General features: G+C 40.1%; 1 protein-coding gene across 2 annotated transcripts in view; it reads left to right on the top strand.

Annotated features, from left to right (window-relative positions):
* Positions 1–25,367, top strand: part of SCN11A (sodium voltage-gated channel alpha subunit 11) — a gene marked incomplete at its 5' end in the record, with an annotated part of 101,811 nt that overhangs the window by 41,795 nt on the left and 34,649 nt on the right. Inside the window, 10 exons of one of the 2 annotated variants that reach the window (XM_084902783.1) lie at positions 454–543; positions 8,672–8,800; positions 10,517–10,620; positions 14,582–14,755; positions 15,503–15,566; positions 17,677–17,818; positions 18,584–18,781; positions 19,313–19,486; positions 22,079–22,208; positions 23,311–23,549. In XM_084902783.1, coding sequence (XP_084758909.1) covers positions 454–543; positions 8,672–8,800; positions 10,517–10,620; positions 14,582–14,755; positions 15,503–15,566; positions 17,677–17,818; positions 18,584–18,781; positions 19,313–19,486; positions 22,079–22,208; positions 23,311–23,549 — 1,444 coding nt within the window. Of the gene's footprint in view, positions 1–453; positions 544–8,671; positions 8,801–10,516; positions 10,621–14,581; positions 14,756–15,502; positions 15,567–17,676; positions 17,819–18,583; positions 18,782–19,312; positions 19,487–22,078; positions 22,209–23,310; positions 23,550–25,367 lie in introns of those variants that run through there. The other variant, XM_084902782.1, reaches the window with a different exon arrangement.

The raw sequence follows: 25,367 nt of genomic DNA, 5'->3' as shown, positions 1-25,367 counted from the left end.
AACTCTTTAGGTTGGTTTCCCTAGAAGCAGAGCCTGAGAGAGGGATTTTTACTTGGGGATTTAGTAGAGGAGTGCTCTCTAGAGAAGGAGAAAGGGAAGCAGGATGGAGCAAAAGGAGAAATCAAATAAGGACGGGGTCTCAGCTGAGTTTGAGAGCTCTGGGGCACCAATTGTACCCCAGAACTGCCACGCCTGGAGGCAAGGGCCTGTTTTTTTTGTGAGTCTCAAGTCAACCAGACAGGTGGAAGGGGGCTGTAGCCCTCCGTGTGCGGAGGCTGCCATTCCCCCAAGGAAGGGGATGGGTAACTATGAGCTGTTCTCAGCCAACATTCCGTTAGGTGCAGCTGCAGAGAATGGGACCTGGAGGGGCACCCGTGGCTCCACTATGTTAACTACTGGCACTTGCCATCCTGCAGTGTACCTGCCTTAACAGATGCTGGTCACATTGTTCAGCATGTTCATCATCTGCACTGTCGTCATCAACTGCATATTCATGGCCACGGGTCCTCGGAAAGAAAACATTATAGATACCGAACATGCTGAGTAAGTGTCTGCCCTGTTTTTAAACAAGTACATCTAAAAAAAAATTATAACTTTTTAGCTATATAATATATAGAGAGAGATTTTAGCTATATAGAGCAAGAAAAAGTCACACATAAACCCAATTCCCCAACACAGTGGTGGGAGAGTCCATTTTATTTTTGTATATTTGTGTTTTTGATGTCTTTAAAGGCCTTTTAAAACACATTGGTAATTAACAGCATACATACGAATTTTATACGTAGCTTTTAAGTGGTTTTCTTTGTCTTACAAGGGCTTTATGAGAATCTATTTTGATAGCTATATTGTGTTCTGTCAGGTTAATAAACCATAAATTACTTAACCATTCCAGCATTTTTGCTACTATAAATAGTATTGCAACAAGCATTTTTTTGCATAAAACTTCCTTTCAAAAGCTATTATTTTCTTAGAATAGAGTCTTAAAAATGCATTCACTAGATCAAAAGGTACATTTTAGTGCTTAAAAATATGTATTGACAAAATATTTCCTCAAAAGTGTATAGCAATTTAATTTGCCATCAGTAGTATATTCTGACAACCAGTTGTACTACATTCTTGCCAGCATTACATTTTTTCTTCATTAATTTATGAAGTTAAAATTACTTGCATTTCATTAATTTCCAGATGGGTTGAATTTTTTGTTGTTGTGTTATTTGTGAATTGTGTATTTCCATCTTTGCCCATGTGTCATTTTTTTTTTTGCTGGTCAGTTTGAGTGAGCTCTTTGTATATTATAGTTAAAATAACAACTTCTTGTACTTTCTAATTGCTTATTCAGACATAAAAGTTAATTTTTTAAAACTTAGAAAGTTCTGTATTTTGATAAATATTCTTTTATATGTTGTCCTAATTTTTCTGGATTTGACATATTTACTGCTTTCATCTTTCAGGAATATTGAAAGATGAAAGCAGTAACAAATTGAATAAATAATATGACTATTCATTTTTATCACATATTTTTAAAAAAAAAATATATATTTTATTGATTTTTTTACAGAGAGGAAGGGAGAGGGATAGAGAGTTAGAAACATTGATGAGAGAGAAACATCGACCAGCTGCCTCTTGCACACCCCCTACTGGGGATGTGCCTGCATCCAAGGTACATGCCCTTGACCGGAATCGAACCTGGGACCTTTCAGTTCACAGGCTGACGCTCTATCCACTGAGCCAAACCGGTTTCAGCCATTTTTATCACATATTTAACTATGTGATAAAAACCACTGCACTCAATATGTGGAACATTCCAAATACCCCCTAAAGTTTTCTCATGTCTCTTTGAGATTCAGTCTTCTGCCCACCACTCCCAGCCCTAAGCAAATGCTGAACTGCATTTTGTCACTCTAGACTAGTTTTGCCTCTCCTAGAATTTTATATAAATGGAACCATATAGTATTATGATACCATACTTTTGTGCCTGGCTTCTTTTACTTAGTGTAATGTTTTGAGGTGCATTTATGCTGTTGTATGTTTCACTAGCGTTTTTATTTTCACTGCTGAGTTGTATCCCATTGTGTGGCTACACCACAATTGGTTGTCCCATTCACCTGTTGAGGATTGTTTCCAGTTTTTGTACATACAAAGTTGTTATGAATATTCTGTATGAAAGTCTTTTTGTGGATATATGTTTGCATTTCTCTTGGAGAAGTATCTAGTAGTGGAATTGTTGAGTCTTAAAATAATTATATTTTAAGTAATTCTGTAAGAAACTGCCACCGTTTTCCAAAGTGGCTGTGCTGCTTTACATTCTTGCCAGCAATATATGAAAGGTTTAAAGCCCTTATTAATTTTCTCCCTCAATTTAATTTAACTTTTAATTTGCTCTTCTATGTCTAGCTTCTTAAGGTAGGAAATTAAATACTTGGTTTTAGATCTTTCTACTTTTCTTATATAATTGTATAAAGTTATAAATTTCCATGTAAGCATTGCTTTAGTTGTACCGCACAGATTTTGACAGTTATGTTTTCATTACCTTTCAGTTCAAAATATTGTCCACTTATCTTGTGATTTCTTCTTTGTCCTAATGTGTTATTTAGAAGTGTGTTTTGAAATCTCCAAATATTTCACCTTTTTCTAGTTGTCTTATTGTTATTGATTTATAATTTAACTCTGTTGAGGTTAGAGAATATACTTTTCTCAAAGATTTTAATCTTTTAAAATCAAGAGAAACTTGTGTTATGGTCAACCTTGGGAATGGTTCATGTGCACTTGAAAAGAGTGCAGATTTTGGAGTTGTTTGGTCTGATATTCTGTAAATGGCTCGTTAAGTTAGGGTGTTTAATATGTTATTTAGACCTTTTATAACTTTCCTGCTTCTATTAGTGCTTCTATGAATCACTGAAGAGAGGCTTGGCCTTTCCATCTGTGGTTATGGATTTGTTCATTCTCCCTTTCTTTTCTGTTAAATTTTGGTTCATGTATTTGCAGCACTGTTATTAGGCACATGAACATGGATGATTATCTTCCTGGTATATGCATTCTTTTATTATTATGAAATGCTCTTCTTTGTCTCTATAATACTCCTTTAACATTTGTTTTGTTGGATATTACTATAGCTCCGTAAGCTTTCTTATGCTCATTGTTTGGATGGTATATCTTTTTCTATCCTTTTTATTTTCGACACTTTTGTTCTTTTATATTTAAAGTATATCTCTTGTAAAGAACACATAATTGGTTTTGTGGAGTTTTTTTTCAAACAGTCTATCAATCCAATCTCTGTGGTTTTTTTTGTTTTGTTTTGTTTGTTTGTTTTTGTTAATCCTCACCCAAAGATATTTTTCTGTTGATATTTAGGGAGAGTGGAAGAGAACGAGAAAGGCATAGAGGAATATCTATGTGAGGGAAACACATTGATTGGTTGCCTCCTGCATGAGCCCCAACCAGGGCTTGGGCTGGGGAGGAGCCTGCGACCGAGGTACGTGTCCTTGACAGGAATTGAACCTGGGACCTTTTGGTCCACAGGCCAACGTTCCTAGACACTGAGTAAAACGGGCCAATCTCTGTTGTGTGTGTGTTTTTTAACTGGAATATTTAGTTCACTTGCATTTAATGTAATTTTGGGTAGGCTTGAATTTAGGCCTATTGTTTTTCTATTGATCTTACTTTTTATGTTGTTCACGTGCTCTTCTGTTCTCTATTCCTATCTTCCTTTGTGTTAATCAGGGATGGTTAATATGTCTTTTTAATTCTCTACTGGCTTTTTAGCTTTACTTCTTTGTGTTATTTTTTAGTGGTTGTGCCCTCTCTGTTGGTGAGCTGCCAGACAGCTCAAGGGCAGTGCCCTGGAACAGGGGCCATGTATACCCCTGGCATAGCAACCATCTTGTCAGTATCACTGGGGAAAATGGTTTTCCCTCCAAGAGTTGCTGTTCCATGTGAGGAGCTAACTGAATGCAGGGGCTACTGCTCATTGTTTACAGCAGTGTCCCTGGAAGCTTCTGTGGGGAAGACTGGGGCCTGTGGAGCAGACAGACGCAGGAGGTCGAATTGCTCCAGGCCTAGCAGTGGTTTGCCCAGCCCCGCACTTCTGCAGATATGTAATGAGTCCTCCCTTCCCATTAAGGAGAAGCAATGGCCCAACTGAAAGCTAATTTGCTCAAGGCCATTTTCACCACTAAAAGACCCATAAGGCAGAGAGATGGAAAAACAAAAAACAAACCTTGTCTAGGCTGTAGGGAAGCAGAGAAGCTAGCGGTAGGGATGGGAGGTGGGGAAAGCTGCTGCTGTCCCCTGGTGGCATTTGGAGTGGTAGTGGATGCATGAACGTGGGGCTGGGAGGAGGGTGTTGAAAATGTCCTCAGAAAAGGAAGCGTGTAGTTGAGTGGTTAGACCAATGGGAGAGAGTTTCTTCAGCATTCTTTGGTTAGAAAAATATTAAATGGAGGAGATTAAATCCAAGTTAATAGCTCTCAGAGAATGAATGCAGAAGTCCTCTAGGACCAGGCAATGGTATCCTGGACACCACCTATGGCCCTGCTGGATACTCTATCTATGCTTGGACTGACAGTGGCACACTCTAGAGGCCTGATGAGTTGGGGTCTCCCTGTTTAAGGATCTTCTAAGCCCTGCTTCATACTGGTGAGCATAGCTCTTACTCCATATCACATGACATCTTGGTCTGCTTGTCCCACCATTTGGCCAGGCTCCTGAAGAAAAGAGAGAACAATGGGGTCGGGAGATGGGAGGCTGCATAGTCAGGCTGAAATGACAGTCATGGGCTGCTGTCTCTTTTGCTTGAGATCTAAATGAAGATTTTCAAAAATCCCTCAAATCTGCAATTACAGCCTTTTCCAAAATACTTATAATTTCATAAATTATATTTGAGTTTAAAAAATGGTATTTCAAAACAGACATTAATCTTTAATGTTCATCTATTACCTAAAAGGTGGTCAGTTTAGAAAAGGGGCGAAGCTTACCTGTGGCAGCCTCATGACCATTTCTTCTCTTGGATTTGGCTGCTTTGGGATTTTTCAAGTTCACAAGACCTTAGTTCTATAGCTTTGAGGGCTAACAATGGCTGGATATTCTACCAGAAAAAGGTCCACTTTTAATCTGAACAAACAGATTGTTTGCATGGATTGTTTGGCCCCAAAAGTGGAACTAGTGTGCATGTGTGTGTGTGTGTGTGTGTGTGTGTGTGCGCGCGCGCGCGCGCGCGCATGGGGGAGGGGAGAGGAAGGAAGAGAGAGAGAGGGAGAGAGAGAGAGAGAGAGAGAGAGCGAGCATGTAGACCCAGTATTTTTGACACCTTGGGATTATAACAAGAGAAATAAGGTATTATGTTTTGGGTTTTTTTGGAGGAGGAAGGTGAAGAAGGGAAATAAATTAGAGATAGACATGGTGAAGGACTCAGGGAAGAAAATGAAAATGGTTTAGCCCGGACAGCATGGCTCAGTGGTTGACCATCGACCTATGAACCAGGAGGTTACAGTTTGATTTCCCTATCAGGGCACATGCCTGGACTGCAAGCTTGATCTTCAGTGTGGGGTGTGCAAGAGGCAGCTGATCAATGACTTTCTCTCATCATTGATGTTTCCATTTCTCCCTCTTCCTTTCAGAAATCAATAAAAAGGAAAGAAAGAAAAGAAAAGAAAATAGGTAACAAAAAAAGTGGTTCTCTAGCTGGTTTGGCTCAGGAGATATTGTGTTGACCCTTGGACTGAAGGTCCTGGTTTGATTCAGGTCAAGGGCATGTACGTTGGTTGTAGGCTAAATTCCCAGTTCCAGTAGGGGCTTGTGCAGGAGATAACCAATTGATGTGTCTCTCTCACATCAAAGTTTTTCTCTCTCTGCCTCTCCCCCTCCTTTCCACTTTCTCTAAAAAAATCAATGGAAAAATATCCTCAGGTGAGGATTAACAAAGAAAAAATGTGGCAAAATACGCATTACATAAAATATACCATCTTAACCATTTTAAGTGTACAGTTCACTGGTATTAAGTTACATTCACATGGTTGTGCAACCATCACCACCATTCATATCTAGAAATCTTTTCAAAGCTGAAACTCTGTACCCATCCTTTACAATCCTATATAATAAAAACCTAATATGCTAAGCATCTAGTTGTCTGATCATCCATTCAACCAACCAGAGCTTAATATGCTAATGATATGCTAATGTACCTCAACTACTTGCTATGACATGCACTGACTACCAGGGGGGCAGATATTCCAACCAGTATGTTAGCTTGCTGCTGGGGTCCAGCCTATTGTGACTGTACAAGATGGGCCAGATACACCCTGGAGCCCTCCTGCAGTCCCTCCCTGGCTGGGGTAACCTCCTGCATCCCTCCCCAGCCCGATTGTGCACCAGTGGGGTCCCTTGGCCTGGCCTGCTCCCTCTCGCAATCCAGGACACCTCAGGGGACGTCAGAGAGCTGGTTTCAGGCCGAGGGACCCCACTGGTGCACAAATTCGTGAACTGGGCCTCTAGTTAAACAATGACTCCCCATTCTGCCCTCCCCTTCATTTCCTGGCAAACACCATTCTACTTTCCATCTCTGTGTGGTATTTGACTGCTCTAGATGCCTCATATAAGTGGAATTATACAGTGTTTGCCTTTTTGTAACTGGTTTATTTCCCTTACCATAATGACCTTAAGGTTCATCCATGTCGTAACATGTGACAGGATTTCCTTCCTTTTAAAGGATGAATAATATGCCCTGGCTGGTTTCGCTCAGTGGATAGAGCATCGGCCTGCGGACTGAAGGGTCCCAGATTTGATTCTAGTAAGGGGCATGTGCCTTGGTTGTGGGCACATTCCCAGTAAGAGGTGTGCAGGAAGCAGCTGATCGATGTTTCTCTCTCATCAATTTTTCTGACTCTCTCTTCCTCTCTGTAAAAAAATCAAGAAAATATATTAAAAAGAAAATAAAGGATTAATACTATCCCATTGTGTATACCACATTTTATTGATCTATTCATCTGTATCAATGGATATTTGGGTTGCTTCCACTTCTTGACTATTGTGAATAGTGCTGCTATAAACATGGGTGTAGAAATATCTCTTCAAGACTGTGCTTTCAATTCTCTCTCTCTCTCTCTCTCTCTCTCTCTATATATATATATATATATATATATATATATATATATATATATATATATATAATCTCCAGATGTAGGGTTGCTGGATCACATGGCAATTCTATTTTACAGTTTTTACAGTTTTTAAAGAACCTCCATACTATTTTCCATTTTACAATTCCACCTATAGTGCACAAGGGTTTCAGTTTCTCCATATTCTTGTAAACACTTGTATTTTCTGTTTTTTTGTTTTTTGTTTTTAAGTAGCCATCCTAATGGATACAAAGTAATAAATCACGATGGTTTTGGTTTGCATTTCCCTGATGATTTGTAATATTGAGCATCTCTTCATATTCTCGCTGGCCTTTTGTATATCATCCTTAGAGAAATATCTTATTAATTTTAGTGAGAAGAAGGGAGGGGAAGAGAGAGAAAATTCAATGATGAGAATCATTGGTCAGCTGTCTCCTGAAAGCCCCCTACTGGGGATCGAGCCCACAACCCAGCATGTGCTCTGACCGGGAATCAAATTGGGACCTCCTGGTTCTTGGGTTAACGCTCAACCATTGAACCACACCGGCTGGACAGTTTGACCATTTTTAAATTGTATTATTTGTTTTTTTTGTTGTTGAGTCATAGAAGTTCTTTATGTAATCTGGATATTAACCTCTCATCAGATAAATGATTTTAAAATATCTTATTCTCAGAGTTTTATGCTTTCTGGTTGTATGTTTAGTTTTTTAATCTATTTTGAGTTAATTTTTGTACATGATATAAGATAAGGGTCCCACTTTATCCTTTTGCATGTGGATATTGAACTTCCCCAGCATCATTTTGTTGAAAAGACTGTTCTTTTTATGTTTAATAGTCTTGGAACCCTTGTTGAAAATCATTTGACCATATATGTGAGGACATATTTCTGGGCTTTCTATTCCAGTTTTGATTTTTTTTTTTAATTTTGTTATAAGTTTTTATATAATGATGTGTGAGACCTCAGACTTTGTTATTTTCCAAGATTGTTTAGGCTATTCATGGTTCCTTGAGATAGTTACATGATTTCAGGATGCATTTATTTTTATTTCTGTAAAAAATGTTATTGAGATTTTGATAGGGATTGCATTAAATCTATAGATCACTTTGAGTATGAACACCTTAACAACATTAACTCTTTCAATCTATGAAAATGGGATGTGGAAAGATTTAGGTTTTAGCCTTAAAACCTAAATCTTTCTTTTTTCTTTGCCATCATCTCCTTCTGTACATGAGTGACAACTGTAGAAAAGCCATGACAAACTATATTCCCAAGACCTAGGGCCCCATCTTGGCTGAAACTCTTACTCAAGAATAGCTGTGAAGCTAGGCATTGTAAAGTGGCTTTACAACTTTATCCATGGGCCCGTTTTTCAGAAATTCTAACTACCAGAACTTGCTTAAAGAGCTTGCCTTTCTGAACTCTGGTTTGCTAAAGATTAGAATGTTAAATGTCACACTGAAATGGATAAAACCTAATCAAGACCAGATGAGACAGGAAGGCTCTCTGCTTTTCACATCATTTATATTCCTTCTTATTCTGAATGATATTTACTTTGTAGGTATATATTCACTGGGATTTATGTTTTTGAAGCTTTGATAAAAATATTGGCAAGAGGTTTTATCCTGGATGAGTTTTCTTTTCTTCGAGATCCATGGAACTGGCTGGACTCCATCGTCATTGCAACAGCGTAAGAATGCTAAAGATTTTTATTGAAGAGTCTTGGGGCTTTGTGTGAATCCACATGTGTAGCTAAGTGTGGTCTAATAATGCCTTAGAGCAGGGGTCCTCAAACTTTTTAAAGTGGGGGCCAGATCACGGTCCCTCAGAGAGCTGGAGGGCCGGACTATATGAACTACTAATTCCTACTGTAACACCTCGGCTGCGCTCACTGCCCAAAAAACCTGGCAGGCAGGATCAGACTCCTCTGCGGGCCGCATGTGGCCCGCGGGCTGTAGTTTGAAGACCCCTGCCTTAGAGCTCTGAGGACAGTGTTGGTTGACCCTAAACAGCACCATGTAGTCAATTGGCCAGAGGCCTCCATGTACAAAGCCATTTCTAGGCCAACCCTCATGCTCTCATTCCTTCAGTCATTAATTCACCAAACACTGGCCTACTATGGGCCAGGTTCTGTGTAAGATACAGGGCTTGTGATAATGAAAAAACAAAACAAACACACCTCATTCTCAGTCCGGATAAGAAGAGAAACAATTAGTGACCATTACAAAAACAAAACAAACACACCTCATTCTCAGTCCGGATGAGAAGAGAAACAATTAGTGACCATTACAAAAACAAAACAAACACACCTCATTCTCAGTCTGGATGAGAAGAGAAACAATTAGTGACCATTACAATCAGGCACAGTGAGTGTTAAGATAGGAGTGGTGCATGTATCAGGCTGTCAGAGCATGTGTGGAGCTGTCAAAGTATGTATCAGGCTGCCAAGGCATGTATGGGGCTGTCAGCACATGTATTGGGCTGCTAGAGCATGTATGGGGCTGTCAGAGCATGTATCAGGCTGTCAGAACATATATGGCGCTGTCAAAGTATGTATCAGGCTGTCAGAGCATGTAGGAGGAACCAAGGAATCTAAAAAAATCTTTAGCTACTACAAGGACACAAAGAGTTTCTCTCATGTTGCCTTCTGGCATTTTTATAGTTGTGACTCTTACGTTGAAGTCCATGGTCCATTTTGAGTTCAATATTGTGTATATTGTATATGACAGGTGAAAATGGATGTTTTTCCTGAAGGAAGGGACATCAGTTTGGCATCTGAGTGATGAGGCAGAGTCAGCAAAATAAAAAGCAAGAAAAGAAATGGTTTATTGCAGGCACAGTAACAACAAACCTTTAATTAAGTTGTCAAGCCAGCCATTATTTTAAGTACTTGCATATATTTTCATATTTAGTATTCACAAAAGCCCTTTGAGGTAATTGTTATTCATTTCAGAGTTTTACATTTGAAGGTGTGCAATTGGATGCTCAACGCTATTGAAAGGTGGTGTAGTAAAGCAGTGAATAGTGCCGGCCCAAGGAGACAGACCATCTGTGGACCTTATGGGCTTGGCCACATATTGAGACCTTAGGGTAGTGCCTGGGGCCAATCAATAAATGTTTCAATTGATTTATAATAACCATGGATATACCCACAACTATTTCAAGGTATCCTTACCTTTATCCAAATATCAAGATTAGTTGAGAACAGCCTCCTGTACAATCTCTGGTGCATAGCAAAAGAGAATATCATGAGACCCTGAGACAAAAGTGGGCTTGGGAAGGTGAGGCCCAGATTCCACTTCTGTGGACCCAGGGCCCAGGCTATGCTTACTTGTGCCTTATGGAGGTGTGCAGTGCGACTGCAGGACTGAGCAAGCCCAGGCTTTCCCTGTGCCTTGTCTTGTAGGTTTGCGCCATTCTTACCATTTATCACGGTCAACAGCATCAGTCTGTCATCCCTGCGTACCTTCCGAGTGTTCAGAGCTTTGAAAGCCATTTCAGTAGTTTCAGGTAAGTCACTCTAACTTTCAACATTGATTCTTAGTGGGAGAGAATATTCTTTTATATTTATAATTTCTCCAAATGTCATATAAACCAAAATCAAACAAACAAACAAACAAACAAACAAACAAACTCTTCTTTTACTTTTCTTTGAGTGTTCAACAAATATGTATTGCACAGGCACTATGCTAGCTGCCTGGGATATATCAATGAGCAAACAGACAAAGATCCCTGCCCTCATGGAGTTTATATTTTTTCCTTTTTTCTCTCTTTACAAAAAAAAAAATTCCCTTTCTGGAGTTCTTTCCAACCTTCCATCTTTCCTACCCATCTATACCTTATGTTAATAGCTTAGCTACCGTATCAGAACTACAGGCAATTTGGGTCTTTTCAAACAGAGAAATGGGTTAGATTTTGAAACTCCATAAAAGTAGTTACACTGTGATAAGGAAACTGGTAGTCACAGGACAATTATGTGGAATTTGTCTCTCCTCCTCCCCCTCTTCTTTTGCAAAGTGGACCTTGGTTTCCCAGGTGGATTTAGGGGCTTTCTGCATGAGCTGAGTCCCTCGTATTATCATGCAAGTAACAATAGAATTTCACTTACTAGTCGTGGCCTTATTGTCTCTTTTCTATCTCTAAGCAGGTGACCGTAGTAGTCTCCCTTCTGACTCATGAATGAGCACATGGGATCCCTGAATGTTTTTTGGAAGTGAAGGTGTAAGGCACAATCTTTCTAAGGGACTATGTAAAAATTATTCAGGAATCACAATCATCTTCTTTCATTCAATTCTTCTTGCACTGGAGAAGACTCAAGTCTCTTATAGATTAAATTTGGACTTGGATGAGGTTGTAGCAATTTCTTGTTTGGCTGCAATTCGGGACATAACATATGCCCCAGGTTGGCCTCATGGCTTCTCCCCATGTGACATTACACGTTGTGGGAAGGTTATCTATGGAGGGTGCTGCTGCCTTGTGTTCTCAAGTCTACCATGTATGGTTTATACAAATCAATTGAAACGTTGTCAGGTAGTGTCATCCCACATGTTATAGTTCACATCTGGTTATCTCTCCAGCTGTGTTGAGAGCAGAGCCCATGACTCAGTTGTGAGCTAGGCTGACTTGTGGCTCCTCACCAGATTGTGCACATCTTTTCCAACTGGTACATCATGGTGGTAACTTGAAACCAGGGGGAGAGAGGTATATGAAGGGAGAAGAGGAATCTACACTTCAGAATTCAGCAAAGAAGGAAATCTATAAACGCTTTAAATGAAGAGTTTCCCATACCATCCTTGCCCTCCCCTGACTCCAGCCCTCCCTGGGAATTGATTTTAAATATTTGCCAGCACACTATAAGACTATGTTCTTATTTGTAGCTTTGGCGTTCTAACAGTGTGCCATGGACACAGTAGGTGCTCAATAGATTTTTTTTTGAATGAATGAAAAAAAAAATTGTAACTATCGGGTCTAGTAATAATTAATGTCGTTTCTAAACATTCATTTAAAACAGTGATTCCCAAAGTGGTCTATATCGACCCCCAGGGGTCTATGACAACCTGCAAGGGGTCTACGTCAGCGAAAAAAAAATTTGGGGGTCCATGAAATGAAAATGGGGGTCCACGATAGTGGATCTCAACATACACTGATAGTACCTATTTACTTACATCATATTATCTTATAATATAAAAACATATAAATTATTTATAAAAGTACCTATGAAGTAAAAAATTTATTATATATGTTTATAAAATTGTGTAAGTTGTAGGATAAAAACCTGCACATAATGATATGCCAGTATCATCTTGTTACAAGCATACCCGTAGTAAACATTCTTGCCAATTTTTGTCTCAAAGCTTGCGAACTTGCACCGACTTGTTCAATTCGTCACTCTATAAATATGAATGTGAGAAAAATACGTTCATTTGTTTCCTGAATCTTGAATAGGAAAGTGCTGAGAAAATATTTAAAAACAATATAAACTGGTAGTTTATCATACAAATTATAGTGAATCAGTGTTATTTTGTTTGAGAATGCCGGAGAAAAGTAGGCACATTATTTTTTATTAAATTTTAACACTAAACTTCACTACAGTTAGAAATTTACAAAAAAATCAATATCAGGTAAGTAGGGGGTCTACCCAAAACCGAAAAACATGGCAAGGGGTCTACGGCACAAACAAGTTTGGGAACCTCTGATTTAAAATCTTGCTTGGCGTTGACTTGTATTGACATAACCTTCAAACACGTGGTATCTACAGAACGTGTGAAGTGCAATTAACAAGTTTTGCTTGAAAAAGTTTGTGTTTGGTTTGGTTTTTGTTGCAAAACTAGGGCCAAGAAGATGGCGGATGAAGAGCATATTCGGCACTGCATGCTTTACGAGTTCCAATTAGGAAGAAAAGCAAGTGAGGCTGCAAAAAACATCTGTAGTGCTCTTGGTCAAGATGCAGTTAGCACCAGAAAATGCCAGCGTTGGTTTGAGAAATTTCGCGAGGGAAATTTTTTGTTAGATGACAAGAGTGGTCGAGGCCGTGTGTCCAATTTTGATCAAGAAGCTCTTCAAGCTCTTTTGGTGCAAAATCCTCAAATTACCCAACAAGAGCTTGTGACAACTTTAAATTGTTCACAAAAAACAATTTCCAATCAATTGCGTGCACTTGGCAAAGTCCAAAAGTTTGGAAAATGGGTTCCTCATGAGTTGACCGACAACAACCGTAATCAAAGAGTCACAATTTGCAGTTCGCTCCTCTCTCGTCAAAACCGTTTCCTGTTTTTAGAGCAAATTGTTACCAGAGATGAAGTATGGGTGCTGTATGTTAATTTGAAAAGGCGGCCTCAATGGTTGGACAAAAATGAGGCTCCGCAGCCCACGCCAAAACCTGACTTGCATGCGAAAAAAGTGATGTTGTGTGTTTGGTGGAATTTTAAAGGAATTCTTCATTATGAACTTTTATCATCTAACCAAACCATTACAAGTGCAGTGTATAGTGCCCAATTGGAAAGGTTAGCCCAAGCTTTAAGAGAAAAAAAACCCGCGCTGATTAATCGGAAGGGCGTAATTCTTCACCACGATAATGCACGACCGCATACTGCAAGAATCACTGCTGAAAAACTGCGCCAGTTGGAATGGGAAGTTCTCCCTCAACCTGCATATTCTCCTGATATTGCCCCTTCCGATTACCATTTGTTTCGTTCTTTGCAAAACTTTCTTCTTGGAAAAAAATTTAATAATGAAGAATGCCTCAAAAATGCATTGACCGAATTTTTTGCATCAAAATCACAAGAATTTTACAACAGAGGGATTAAAATGCTTCCTGAGTGTTGGGCACAAGTAGTAGAAAACAACGGCAACTATATTGTTGATTAAATTTTGTTGTATTGTTTAAATAAATTCGATTTAAAAAAAAAGTATTAGAAAAACGACATTAATTATTACTAGACCTAATAGTAAACTGAGGTTTCTTTTTTTCCTAGGACAGCTTTCTTATTTGAGTCCACACAAGGCTCCTCTTTCAGCTTACTGCCCTGACACCTCATATACCTTGTAGTAGGCAGTGACTACTAAATGTTAAATATAACCTTGGCTCCTTTTCTTGGATGGCCTCATTCTAACCTCAATGATATATGTGCCTCCCCTCCAGCTGTGGTAGTGCCTACACAGTTGTCATAGTTACTCCCATATGGCATATTTCTGCTCAAAGTCTTCTCATTTGTTTTCATAGCATCACCATGGCAGACCTAGGGCAGGGATGGGGAGCTGAGTCCTAGACATGTGGAGTACTCTGATGTCACACAACCTCTAAGTCACAGAGTTGGAACTAGAACTCATGGCATCAGAATCCTAGGCCAGGCCCGTTTCCAGATCCAGCTTGCAATCAGATAGCTTCTGAGGCCATGGCTGCTCCCTCCCGTGTCTGCCTCTAGCCTGCGTCTGAGTGGGGGCTTCTCTCCACACCTGTCCTCCTCCTCAGGTCTGAAGGTCATTGTGGGGGCCTTGCTGCGCTCTGTGAAGAAGCTTGTCGACGTGTTGATCCTGACTCTCTTTTGCCTCAGCATCTTCGCACTGGTAGGTCAGCAGCTCTTCATGGGAAGTCTGAATCTGAAATGTGTCAAGAAGGACTGCTTGAACATCAGTATCCGTGAAGGTAAATACCCTGCTTTTTATTCCTTAGTTTGAGCATAGTTAATTATTTTTATTCCCACTCATACCATTTATATGTGTGTATTACAGAGTCTCTTAGGAGCAGGGGGTAACCTCATCCACCCAGGGTTCTCCTGTGGGCAGATGCATGTCTTAGAGAATTGCCTTATTCTGAGGGTTTCTATGGGGGGGGGGGGGAGCCCAAAGTCACATCCTTAAGAACAGTGTTAGCTCCCATCCTTTCCACAGAGATTTCCACCCACTTCTTTGATATGTTTTGCCCGGATTTGGCCAAAGCAAACCAGCCAGTGCCCAGCCCTCAGCTCTGAGTATGTTCTCCGACGGTATCGTTTCTTTCTGCCTTGTGCCCTCTGCACACTGGGGCTGATCCTACTCTCATTTCATGTGGCGAATCTCATGTGGCCCCACTTTCTCCATGTTTGTCTGGGTTTATGAGCTTCTCATGGGCTGAGTCTGTGACCACTTCATGGGGTGGTCTCACCAGTTTTATGTCCCAAGGAGCAAAGTGGTGGTGATGTCACTGCTTTCCCTCCTCTGGCTTCTTTCCTTTCCCTCCTTTTCTCTTGCTATTTTCTGATGGCCTGGGTTCCCTATAGTTCCTCTCTAGACACCCATTTTAATGATTTTAGAGGGTTCTGAACCATCTATTTTAAGTATAACATGGCATATTTGCTTCTCTCTCTCATTTTTTTTTTTTTTAAATCTGAGTTTAATATTCTTTTCTTCTCAGACTATTGCTTTGAAAAGAAAGATTCCACTGAATTCAGGATGTGTAGCACCTGGTGGGGTGACAAGTAAGAAGATTATATTCTCCATTTTTCTCTCAAGCAGAGCAACTCTAGACCTTTTAAAGTGATGTGGCAAGCAGTCTTCACCTAATGATTTGTGGAAGCTAGTGATGGCAGTTCTCAAACAGTACTGATTTTTTCATATGTCTAAGCAATTTTAGATGTGCATTGTTAAATTAAAAAAATGATACAATTACAAAAATCATTAGTAGCATTAAGATAAAGTTGAGGAAATAGCAGCAACAAAAGACAGAGATAGAAATATCACAATAAATACCAATCCAAAAGTTCTTTTGACAAAGTAGGAATTCAAGAAATATAACATAGAAAAAACAAAAAGGAAGAAATTATCAGAGAAATAATACAGAAAATTTCCCTGGGATTAACAATTCAACTCCCTTGGTGTCCCATAAAGTGCCCAGTACAACAAATGTAAAAAGACCATGCCAAGTACATTATTGTGGCATTGCAAAATCTTTGAGGGGTGGGGGAAACCAAAGAGAAAAAGGTAATGGACAAATAATAAAAATTAAAATGAGATCAGAATTCCCACTAGCAACACAGGATAGTAGCTGAGCAGTACCTTCGTATTTCTAAGGAAAAATAATTTTCAACCCAGAATTCTATTTCTGGCAAAACTCTCAATCAACTATGAAGGTAGAATAAAGTTATACTCATATATGCAAAGCCACTCAGCCTTCTTAGGAAACTACTTGAGATCTGCTCCAGAAAAATGAGGAAGTAAAACTTGGAAAGGGAAACAACACAAGAGTCAAGAAAAAATATATTCAACTCAAGAGAGCCATTGACATGGGCCACAGTATTTTTCTATAAAGAAAAATACAAATAGTGATGAAGCAGGATGGGATTAACCACCGTAGTAGGAAGTTAATCAACAAGTATCAATGTATCAATTCAATATTAGCATAAGTATTATATTTAGAGATGTGGCTGTAAAATGCTTAAAAGTTGTTGAATTTGGGATGTGTAAGTGATGATTAAAGAATGATAGCATGGTTTTTATTATAAGCATAGGTGTCATGTGATTTTTTTAAACCACATATGCTTTAATTTGATAAAAATACTGTATTTATTAAAAATTAAGAAAGCGCATGCCCTGGCTGGGTGGCTCAGTTGGTTTAGTGTTGCCCCATACACCAAAAGGTTGTATTAGGAAATAGAACCTGGGTTCTATTCCAGGTCAGGGCACTCACATACCTAGGTTGTGGGTTTGATTCCCGGTTGGAGTGAGTATAGGAGGTAACTAGTTGATGATTCTTGCTCTCTCTCTTCCTCCCTTCTCCTTATCTCTCTAAAAATCAATAAAAGCATATCCTCGGGTGATGTTTAAATAAAAAAGGAAGTGCATATCCTTAGTATATCATCAAGATACACTTAATGATGTGTGCTTTGGTGATGTGGGTAAAGACCTATGTGCACCATATCCATTGTTTGTAGAGTAAAACCCCAATGTTTGTAAAGGCAAAAGAGTGTTAACTGAAATGTAAATATTCATCATTACTAGAGCAGTTAGATCCATCATGGGATTATAAGACATGAAAATAAATGGGGTATCTCCATTTCTTCATATCCCAAATGGGGTATGCTGATATGGAAAGATCTTCAAGATACATTGCTCCATGAAAAAAAGCAAGATTCATGAGAATGTTTAAAGAATGCTTCCAATGTATTATAGACGATATGTGTTGATATATATATGTGCTTCTATAATCATAGAAAACTTCTGGGAAGTCACAAAATAAGTTAAGCTGTTGCCTCTAGGAAGTAGAACTGGGGGTTGGAGGAGAGAGAGAGAGAGACTTGATATTTATTGTATGACCTTTGCTACTGTTAATTGCTCACTATGTTACTGCACTTAAATTTTCAATGAAAAAATAGCTAATATGAATTTCCTAATCAACCTATTTGAAAAGAGTCGATGGGTACCCACAATAAGGTATAGGCTGGGAGGGTTGACAGACAGGGATGGCCACTCTACAAATACTGACTTCACCTAGGACTTTTGTGTGTGAGCCCATGGCCCTCAGATGAGCCAGTGCTATGCGGTGGGATGAAGTTGTTTTTCTTTCTCTGTTCCCTTGTTTCCCATATCTAGGGCCTGTTCCAAACAGTTTGTATGCAACCACAGCCACATAAATCCAGACTACAACTTTACAAATTTCGATAACTTTGGCTGGTCTTTTCTTGCCATGTTCCGGCTTATGACCCAAGATTCCTGGGAGAAGCTTTATCGACAGGTTATCTATTTTTTTTTTTTTATTCTCTAAATATCTATCATTTATTTATAACCTTCCATCTGTTCTCCTTTGTCATCTATTCTCCACCTTAACAGTGGTACTGTTACATTATGCTTTATAAATTCTATTGGGAACATAAAACGAAAGACATAACACCGTATTTTCCGGCGTATAAGACGACTTTTGAACCAAACAAGTAAACCAAAAATTGGGGGTCGTCTTATACGCCGAGTATATCCTGAAAATAGGCGAATATAGGCCTAAACCTATGTTTTAACTGTAAAATTAGGGGGTCGTCTTATACGCCTGGTCGTCTTTTTTGGTTGACTTTTTTTCATTTCAAAAGTCATATTATACGCCGGAAAATACGGTATATGAAAGAATAGTCCACACACCTTTCTCTTCCTAGAAATACGACAGTTCTCCATATCTCCTCCTGCCTGAAGTTCCACCACTAGTGCTTCAGTTTCCATGAAGCATTGCTGTCGTTCTTGCCTCTTTAAAATTAAAATGCGAATACTCTGGAGAAATTCATAGGAAATTCACTGGGATTTCCATGGGAATGGATGGATGGCATCCTCTCCCTGAGAGATAGGGCATCAGGAGTCCCTGGGTAACTGAGGAGGCTATAGATGAGGCTGTGGGCAGCTGAGCCAACTACTGCTGGGGAAGACCAATTGGTGCTGTGCAATTTCTACTTGAGATGATGGTCACCGCTACGTGGAAGAAGGCTTCAGGTGCCAGCGTGTGCTTTGTCCCTTGCAGACCTTGCGTACCTCGGGGCCCTTTGCAGTCTTCTTCTTTGTGGTGGTCATCTTCCTGGGCTCTTTCTACCTCATTAACTTAACCCTGGCTGTTGTCACCATGGCTTATGAGGAACAGAACAAGAACGTAGCTGCGGAGACGGAGGCCAAGGAGAAGATGTTCCAGGAAGCCCAGCAACTGTTAAGAGAGGAAAAGGAGGTAGGGGCTTATGGGGTCAGACTGTGGGCTCTACTTAGGGAAACTCCAGAGGCCATGGGGCCTGAGGCTTGGGCCTCTGTATGAGGCCTGGTCACAGTACTTGTCCTACTGGTGCTTTGCTGAGTATTTAAACCCCTTGCAGACTGGCTCTGCTGCTATCTCTCACTAAGATGTCTAGACACAGGGCTCTTGGGAACAGGGAACCTTTGGTTTAGTTACTCTTTGACCTTCTGAAACCTGAGCCTTCTAGGACAGATTCCAAATTGCTGGCTAGAAGAGATATATTGTAGATATAGATATAGATATAGATATAGATATAGATATAGATATAGATATAGATATAGATATAGATATAGATTAATATAGAATCTCCAGGTTCTGCTTTAGACTTTATTGTGGGAATCTGGAAATGTTTATGTTCTGGACCTTGCTTGAGAGGGTCTGGGTAGCTCTAGAGACAACAGCCATAATCATCTGCAGTGTTTCATAGGGAGGTATAACCTGTTTATTAATTACTTTTCCCTTTCTAAGGCTCTGGTTGCCATGGGAATTGACAGAAGTTCGCTCAATTCTCTTGAAGCATCATCTTTTTCCCCAAAGAAGAGAAAGCTATTTGGCAATAAGAAAAGGAAGTCCTTCTTTTTCAGAGAGCCTGGGAAAGAACAGGTTCCGGGATCAGATTCTGACGAAGATTCCCCAAAAAAGGTAAGTGTTGGCCAAGGAATTAATGATGGGTCACTCTAATCGAAAGGATTCATTCATTTATTTACTCATTTATCCACTCTTCCATTTGTACATGCTTTCCTTCACCCATGTGTCTGTCTATTCAGTTACCAATTATTTACAAATATCAATCTAAAATGTTGACAGTGTTTACTATCTGCGTGCACTGGGGTCAGTTATGGGGGATACATGAGATGTGCAAGACAAACAACTAATGATGAAGATACACTACAAAGCAGACAGTTGCTGTTCAGTGTGATGACTGATGTGATGATCGCTGTGGGAGAACAGTGTTCCCTTCCAAGCAAACCCTGAGACATCCGAGTGCAAGTAGATTCCTTAGAAAGTGATCCCAGGAAGCACTGAGAGGGGAGGAGAGAAGCAATACATGGAGGAGACGGTAGCCAATGGAAGTGCCTTATCAAGCCATTTGCCACAGAAGATACTTGTGGTTTAACTTCCCTGTAGTGGGGGTGTATATACCAACTTTGGTCCATCCTTGGTTAAAGACTGCTAGGGTGAAAAGACAGTAATTTTTCGGTATTTTTTAACTTGCTGTGTAGTAGGGCAGAGAAAGCCTTCAGGTGAGGCCCAAGGACATATGGATGGGACCAACAACAGCATCTGCTTCAGATAACCAACCCAATGACGTGGCTTAAACTGTGGTGAGAGCAGGGAGGATGAGGCGAGATGAACAGATTAACAGAGTACCGTGATGTGAAGAAGGTAAAATTTGGCAATGGACTAGATATAGAGAGTAAGGATGATGCCCACTTTATGGCTTTGGTGGTTGACTTGATGGAAGGTAATTTACTGAGACAGAAAAGGAACTTGTCCTGGAGATGTTGAAGATGGCAAGTTCAGTTTTGGGAGTGTCAAGTTTGATGTACTTATGGATCATCCAAGCAGAGTAGCCAATTGGATATACAGAAATGAAGTTATTGGGGAGTGTGCAATAGAAAATACTAGTAAAAAGCGATTCTTATCATTAAGGTAGGAGATGTTGAAACATGTTTTACTTGTAGACAAAGGAATCAGAAACAGGGAAAATGTTGAAGATAAGGCCATGGAATAATGGCTATGGCCACTTTCCTGGGATGGGAGGGAGAGGATGTAGGCAGCAGGTGTATGTGCATGTCTGAGGACCTGGGGATGTCGGAGGGAAGGAGTTGAGGGGCCTTTGGAGAAGTAGATGAACAGATATCATCTACTGCTGCGAGTAGTTCTCTGATGGAGTGACAGAGTGTAGAGGCTTCTTTCCAGTCAGAACATAGCATATTGAAGAGACTGCAAATACTTTTTTTTTTTTTAATTCCTCACCCGAGGACATTTTTCCATTGATTTTTAGAGAGAATAGAAGAGAGAGAGGGAAAGGCAGAGAAAAATATCAATGTGATAGAAACACTTCAATTGGTTGCCACCTGCATGAGGAGACTGGGGAGGAGACTGCAAGTTACGTATGTGCCCTTGACCAGAATCAAACCTGAGAGCTTTGGTCTGCAGGCCAAAGCTTTAACGACTGAGCCAAACTGGCTACGGCTTCAAATACTTTTTTTTTTTTTTTTTTTTTTTTTTTAGTATTCTGAAAGTTTCTCCTTGTTCCATAAAGACAAATACCCAGACAACCTAATATAAAGTGTCTTTGTCCTTCAATTAGAACAGGAGATAGCCACATAAAGATTACAGTTTGCCTTTAGAACAGGTGATCACAGAGGAATAGTTCCCTTTGGGGCTCTGGTTGGTCAGAACTTTGGGGAAATAAATCATTATGTATACTCGAGGTTCCTGGATAGCTGAAGGTTTATGTCCTTTAATCTCCAGAGAATTTAGGATTATAGGTAAGTAAGCTCTTGAGCACAGCCTGAGAGACGGCTTGCGGATCAGTACATAGATCTTGTGATATTTATTTTGATTGTTCTCTTCCAAAATAGTTACTGTTTCCAAATCTATTTAGGTAGCCATTTAAGGCACTTCACTCTCTGGCTCCAATCCACTTTTCTAAATTTATCTCTCCCTCTCAAGCATTGTTTCCAAATTAGATTTTTTTATTGCTTTCATATCCAGAATCACTGATCATTAGTGTTTTTGTTTCTGTTTTGTTTTTCCCCTTTTAAAACAACAACAACAAATGTTTATTGTTACATAGCTCTTTGAGTTTGAAATCCCAAATAAAGTTGTTGGTAGGACCGAACTTCCTCTGGAGCCTCTAAGGCAAACTCTTCCTTGCCCATTCATAGCTTTTGATGGGTTGCCAGCAATCATTGGTATGTTGATTAGTTTTTGTAAATTTTTGTTTGCTTTTGTTGACAATGAATAAATCACAGAGGAAAACAATTTCTGTAGATAGGCCTATAGAACTGTGCACCCATAAGAAACATGAGTGGTCAAAGCATATTTCTCTTATTTATTATATATGAAATAAGAGAACTGAACATTGTCATGATCTTGAAATGAGTCATCCTTTGTAAAATATTGAACATCTTTGTTGATGTAGTATTGAAACTCAGTAATTTGTGAAGTTTTGAAGAGAGGTGTCGTCTTCCCTTAGAAGGGCCATTATGTCCTCTTTTATAGCCACACCTCCTAGAGCAAACCAAACGACTGTCTCAGAACCTGTCAGTGGACTTCTATGAGGATCATAGAGACCCCTTTCAAAGGCAGAGGGCGCTCAGTGCTGTCAGCATCCTCACCATCACCATGCAGGGTAAGTTCTGCCTCCCAACCCAAGGGAGAGTGTAACTTAAATCATGTCCTTCCATTATTCTTCTCTTCAGTGTCCCCCCAAGTCCTCTGCAACCCATGTACTTCTTGCAGTGATTTCCTGTGCCTTTTGGAGCATGTAAGCCAAATTATTTGGAAGAAGGAGACTTTCCTGTAGGCCCACCCTGAGTTGGCACTTGGATTGGACCAAGAGCACACACAGAACCTCTTGATTAGGCGAGGCAGTCACAGGAGGTCTCGGTGACAATGATACTCAGCCTAGAAGAGCAGACATAGAAGTTTCTACCCTGTTTCCCCGAAAATAAGACAGTGTCTTATATTAACTTTTGCTCCCAAAGATGCGCTAGGTCTTATTTTCAGGGGATGTCTTATCTTTCCATGCGCTAGGTCTTATTTTCGGAGGATGTCTTATTTTCGGGGAAACACGGTAGTAGATGGCAGTTGTCATTGATGTTAGAGTTAGGAATGTGGCATGGACAATAGGAGACCTGTGTAAACAGGCTGGATCCATCTGATGGACCTGGTTAACAACAGGTAATAAGGGTTGGTGTTCAAGGACAGGACTCAAGTCCCTCTAAGGAGAGGGTCATATGGGTCACTTAGCACTTTTGTGCCTATTGAATCACCTCATTTGGCCTGTATGAGTCTCTGAAATGGTTCCAGGGAAATCAGAGCTACAGCTGCTTTCAGGCCTCAACTCATCCGGCTTATAGAGTGCTGCTTATCTCTGAGTAAAGATGCTCCTGTCTGAATATCTCTCCTGCCCCTGAGCCCTGAAAGCTCTTGTGCCTCTGTTACAGCTGTCAGCATGGTCTGCCTTGAGTGAACATAGCATGGGCTTGTGTCTCTCTCTCCCAGGGGTTCACAATATAATGACTTGTATACAAGCATAAAGACTCAATGTACTTGATTATACCACAAGCAAGTTGTATGTGAAAAACCTTTCTGGCTACACCAATCAAGTCTTCTTGGCTGGTCATGTTGTGTCACAAGAGATCCTGGGGAAGAGGAAGGAAGGAATACAGAGAGCAGCCAGACCAGTTCAGAGATCACTCCTCAAATGCTCTTTCATTCTCCTTCTCCAGAACAAGAAAAATCCCAGGAGCCTTGCCTCCCATGTGGGAAAAATCTGGCATCCAAATACCTCATTTGGGATTGTAGCCCCCAGTGGCTACGCTTTAAGAAGGCCTTGAGAACCGTGATGACCGACCCCTTTACTGAGCTGATCATCACCCTCTGCATCATAATCAACACTGTCTTCTTGGCCATGGAGCATCACAACATGAAGAAGAGTTTTGAGTTGATGTTGCAAACAGGAAATTTGGTAACTTTAGGCTTTTTATAATATAAAACACATTTTAGACTTTAAATTCTCTCTTTCAAAGTCTAAGCATTTTGTAAGTGGCCCAACCTAACCTCTATCTTTGGTCCTCTTATGTGGAGAAGAGTGAAAAGGTAACTTTTAGGATTTTGCATTTACCCATTTCAGTAATTCCCCATGGTCTCTGTGCTGACCCCTCTAGTATATTAAGGTGTCTTTTAAGTCATCCAGAATCACCCAGTGGTAAGCCAGAAGCAAGTAAACATCTTAAAATGTCAACCATTTGGGATGATTAAGAAAACATTAACTATATCCAGAGTCCCTTTGTAATAGCGGTCCCTGGTGATACTGATGACATCATTTGTCACAAAATAATGTGATTGCCATTACGAGGCATTATTCCCCTGGAAAGATGAGTCAGGGTCTGGCAGCTGTGGGAGGTTTGCTTTCTGGGAAAGAGGTGTCTGGAGCTGGAGGTGGGGGGGTGGGGTAGGGTTTCATGTTTCCATTTGGATGGATCTAGTCTTAGTTAGATTGGGTAAACTGAAATAAGAGAGTGTACTGCATAATTCCTGCAGAAGGCATTTTCCCCCAAAGGAAAATTAGTCTTCCAAATATCATAAATAACAAATAATTACTCATTGAATGATCTACCCTAATTAGTTCATGAGTTAATAGGCTAAAACTCTTACCAAAATGTCTAGTCCTTTCTTCTTAAAGCTTTATTTTATTTTTTTCAATTAAAAAAGCAACACATGCTTTTTAAAATTTTAAAAATAAGGGAAAATACAAAGAAAAATATAAAGAGAGTCATTTCCAATGGTTCTACTAGCAAAGATAATCATTATTTAGCATTGCAGAGTGCTTCCAGGCAATATGTGTGTGTATATATATATACTTGTATTTTTAATTCTTTCTTTTTTTTTTTTACATTGATGAGAACCCACTGTACCTGTTGAATCAGAAGTTGGCCCACAGAGCTACTTCTATGCATCAAATTTAGGATGGGGTAGGACTGGAGATGGGAAACCTCTCACCCTCAGTCCCACATTCCTCCTAGGAGGACCAGGGCTCCAGTGAGACTACAATGCAGGATCACTGTGGCTCTCCTTAGAGACAGTCTGTCTCTAAGTTCCTTTCCCCATACCGCCTTTCAGAAGAAATGCCCTGTGGGTGTGCATGAATCACATTCGATTCCATGCTACATGATAAACCTAACACATACTGTACCTTCTGACAGGTGAGGTCTTTTGGGCTCTAGGCTAGTGTATTCAGCTAGTTCCTGCTCAGGTACTCCAAAAATGGGCTGATGGTATTGTTTCACTTGGAAGCTGAATGCTGTACCTTCATGGCCATGCTTCCTACCTCAACAGTCAGCAGACCCATCTTTCAGCACCTCCTCATGATGGATGGTTATTGGATAAGTTCCAGAGAATGCCCAAAGGACCCAGAGTTACCCCCCTGGACAGGGCTTTGCAATTGCAGAGGTGGTCTGTCCATCACTTTATCAGCTGGTCCAACTATGGGGAGTGACAAAAGCCCCCTCTCAGATTTCCCACTGGCAAGGCATCCTGGACTTTGAGATGAAGCTGCATTTTTCAGTCAGAAGCTGGCTCATTAAATCACTTTCTTCTTCACTCTGTCCAGAGGCAGAAAGAAGCACAGGGACATTGTTGGTGTCTGAGGACATGGGCAGCACCTGCACCCCAACTCCTGAAAATTGATGAGAAACATAGCACTGGCCACCTTACCTGTCTTCCATTTCATGTGCACTATGCCCCTAGACACACAACACAAAGGTGGCAGCCACCCATCTATTAT

This window comes from Pipistrellus hanaki, assembly GCF_964339955.1.
Source record: "Pipistrellus hanaki genome assembly, chromosome: 13".
Taxonomy (NCBI): Eukaryota; Metazoa; Chordata; class Mammalia; order Chiroptera; family Vespertilionidae; genus Pipistrellus; species Pipistrellus hanaki.
The sequence above is the reverse complement of the archived record's forward strand: the minus strand, read 5'-3'. Positions and strand labels throughout refer to the sequence as shown.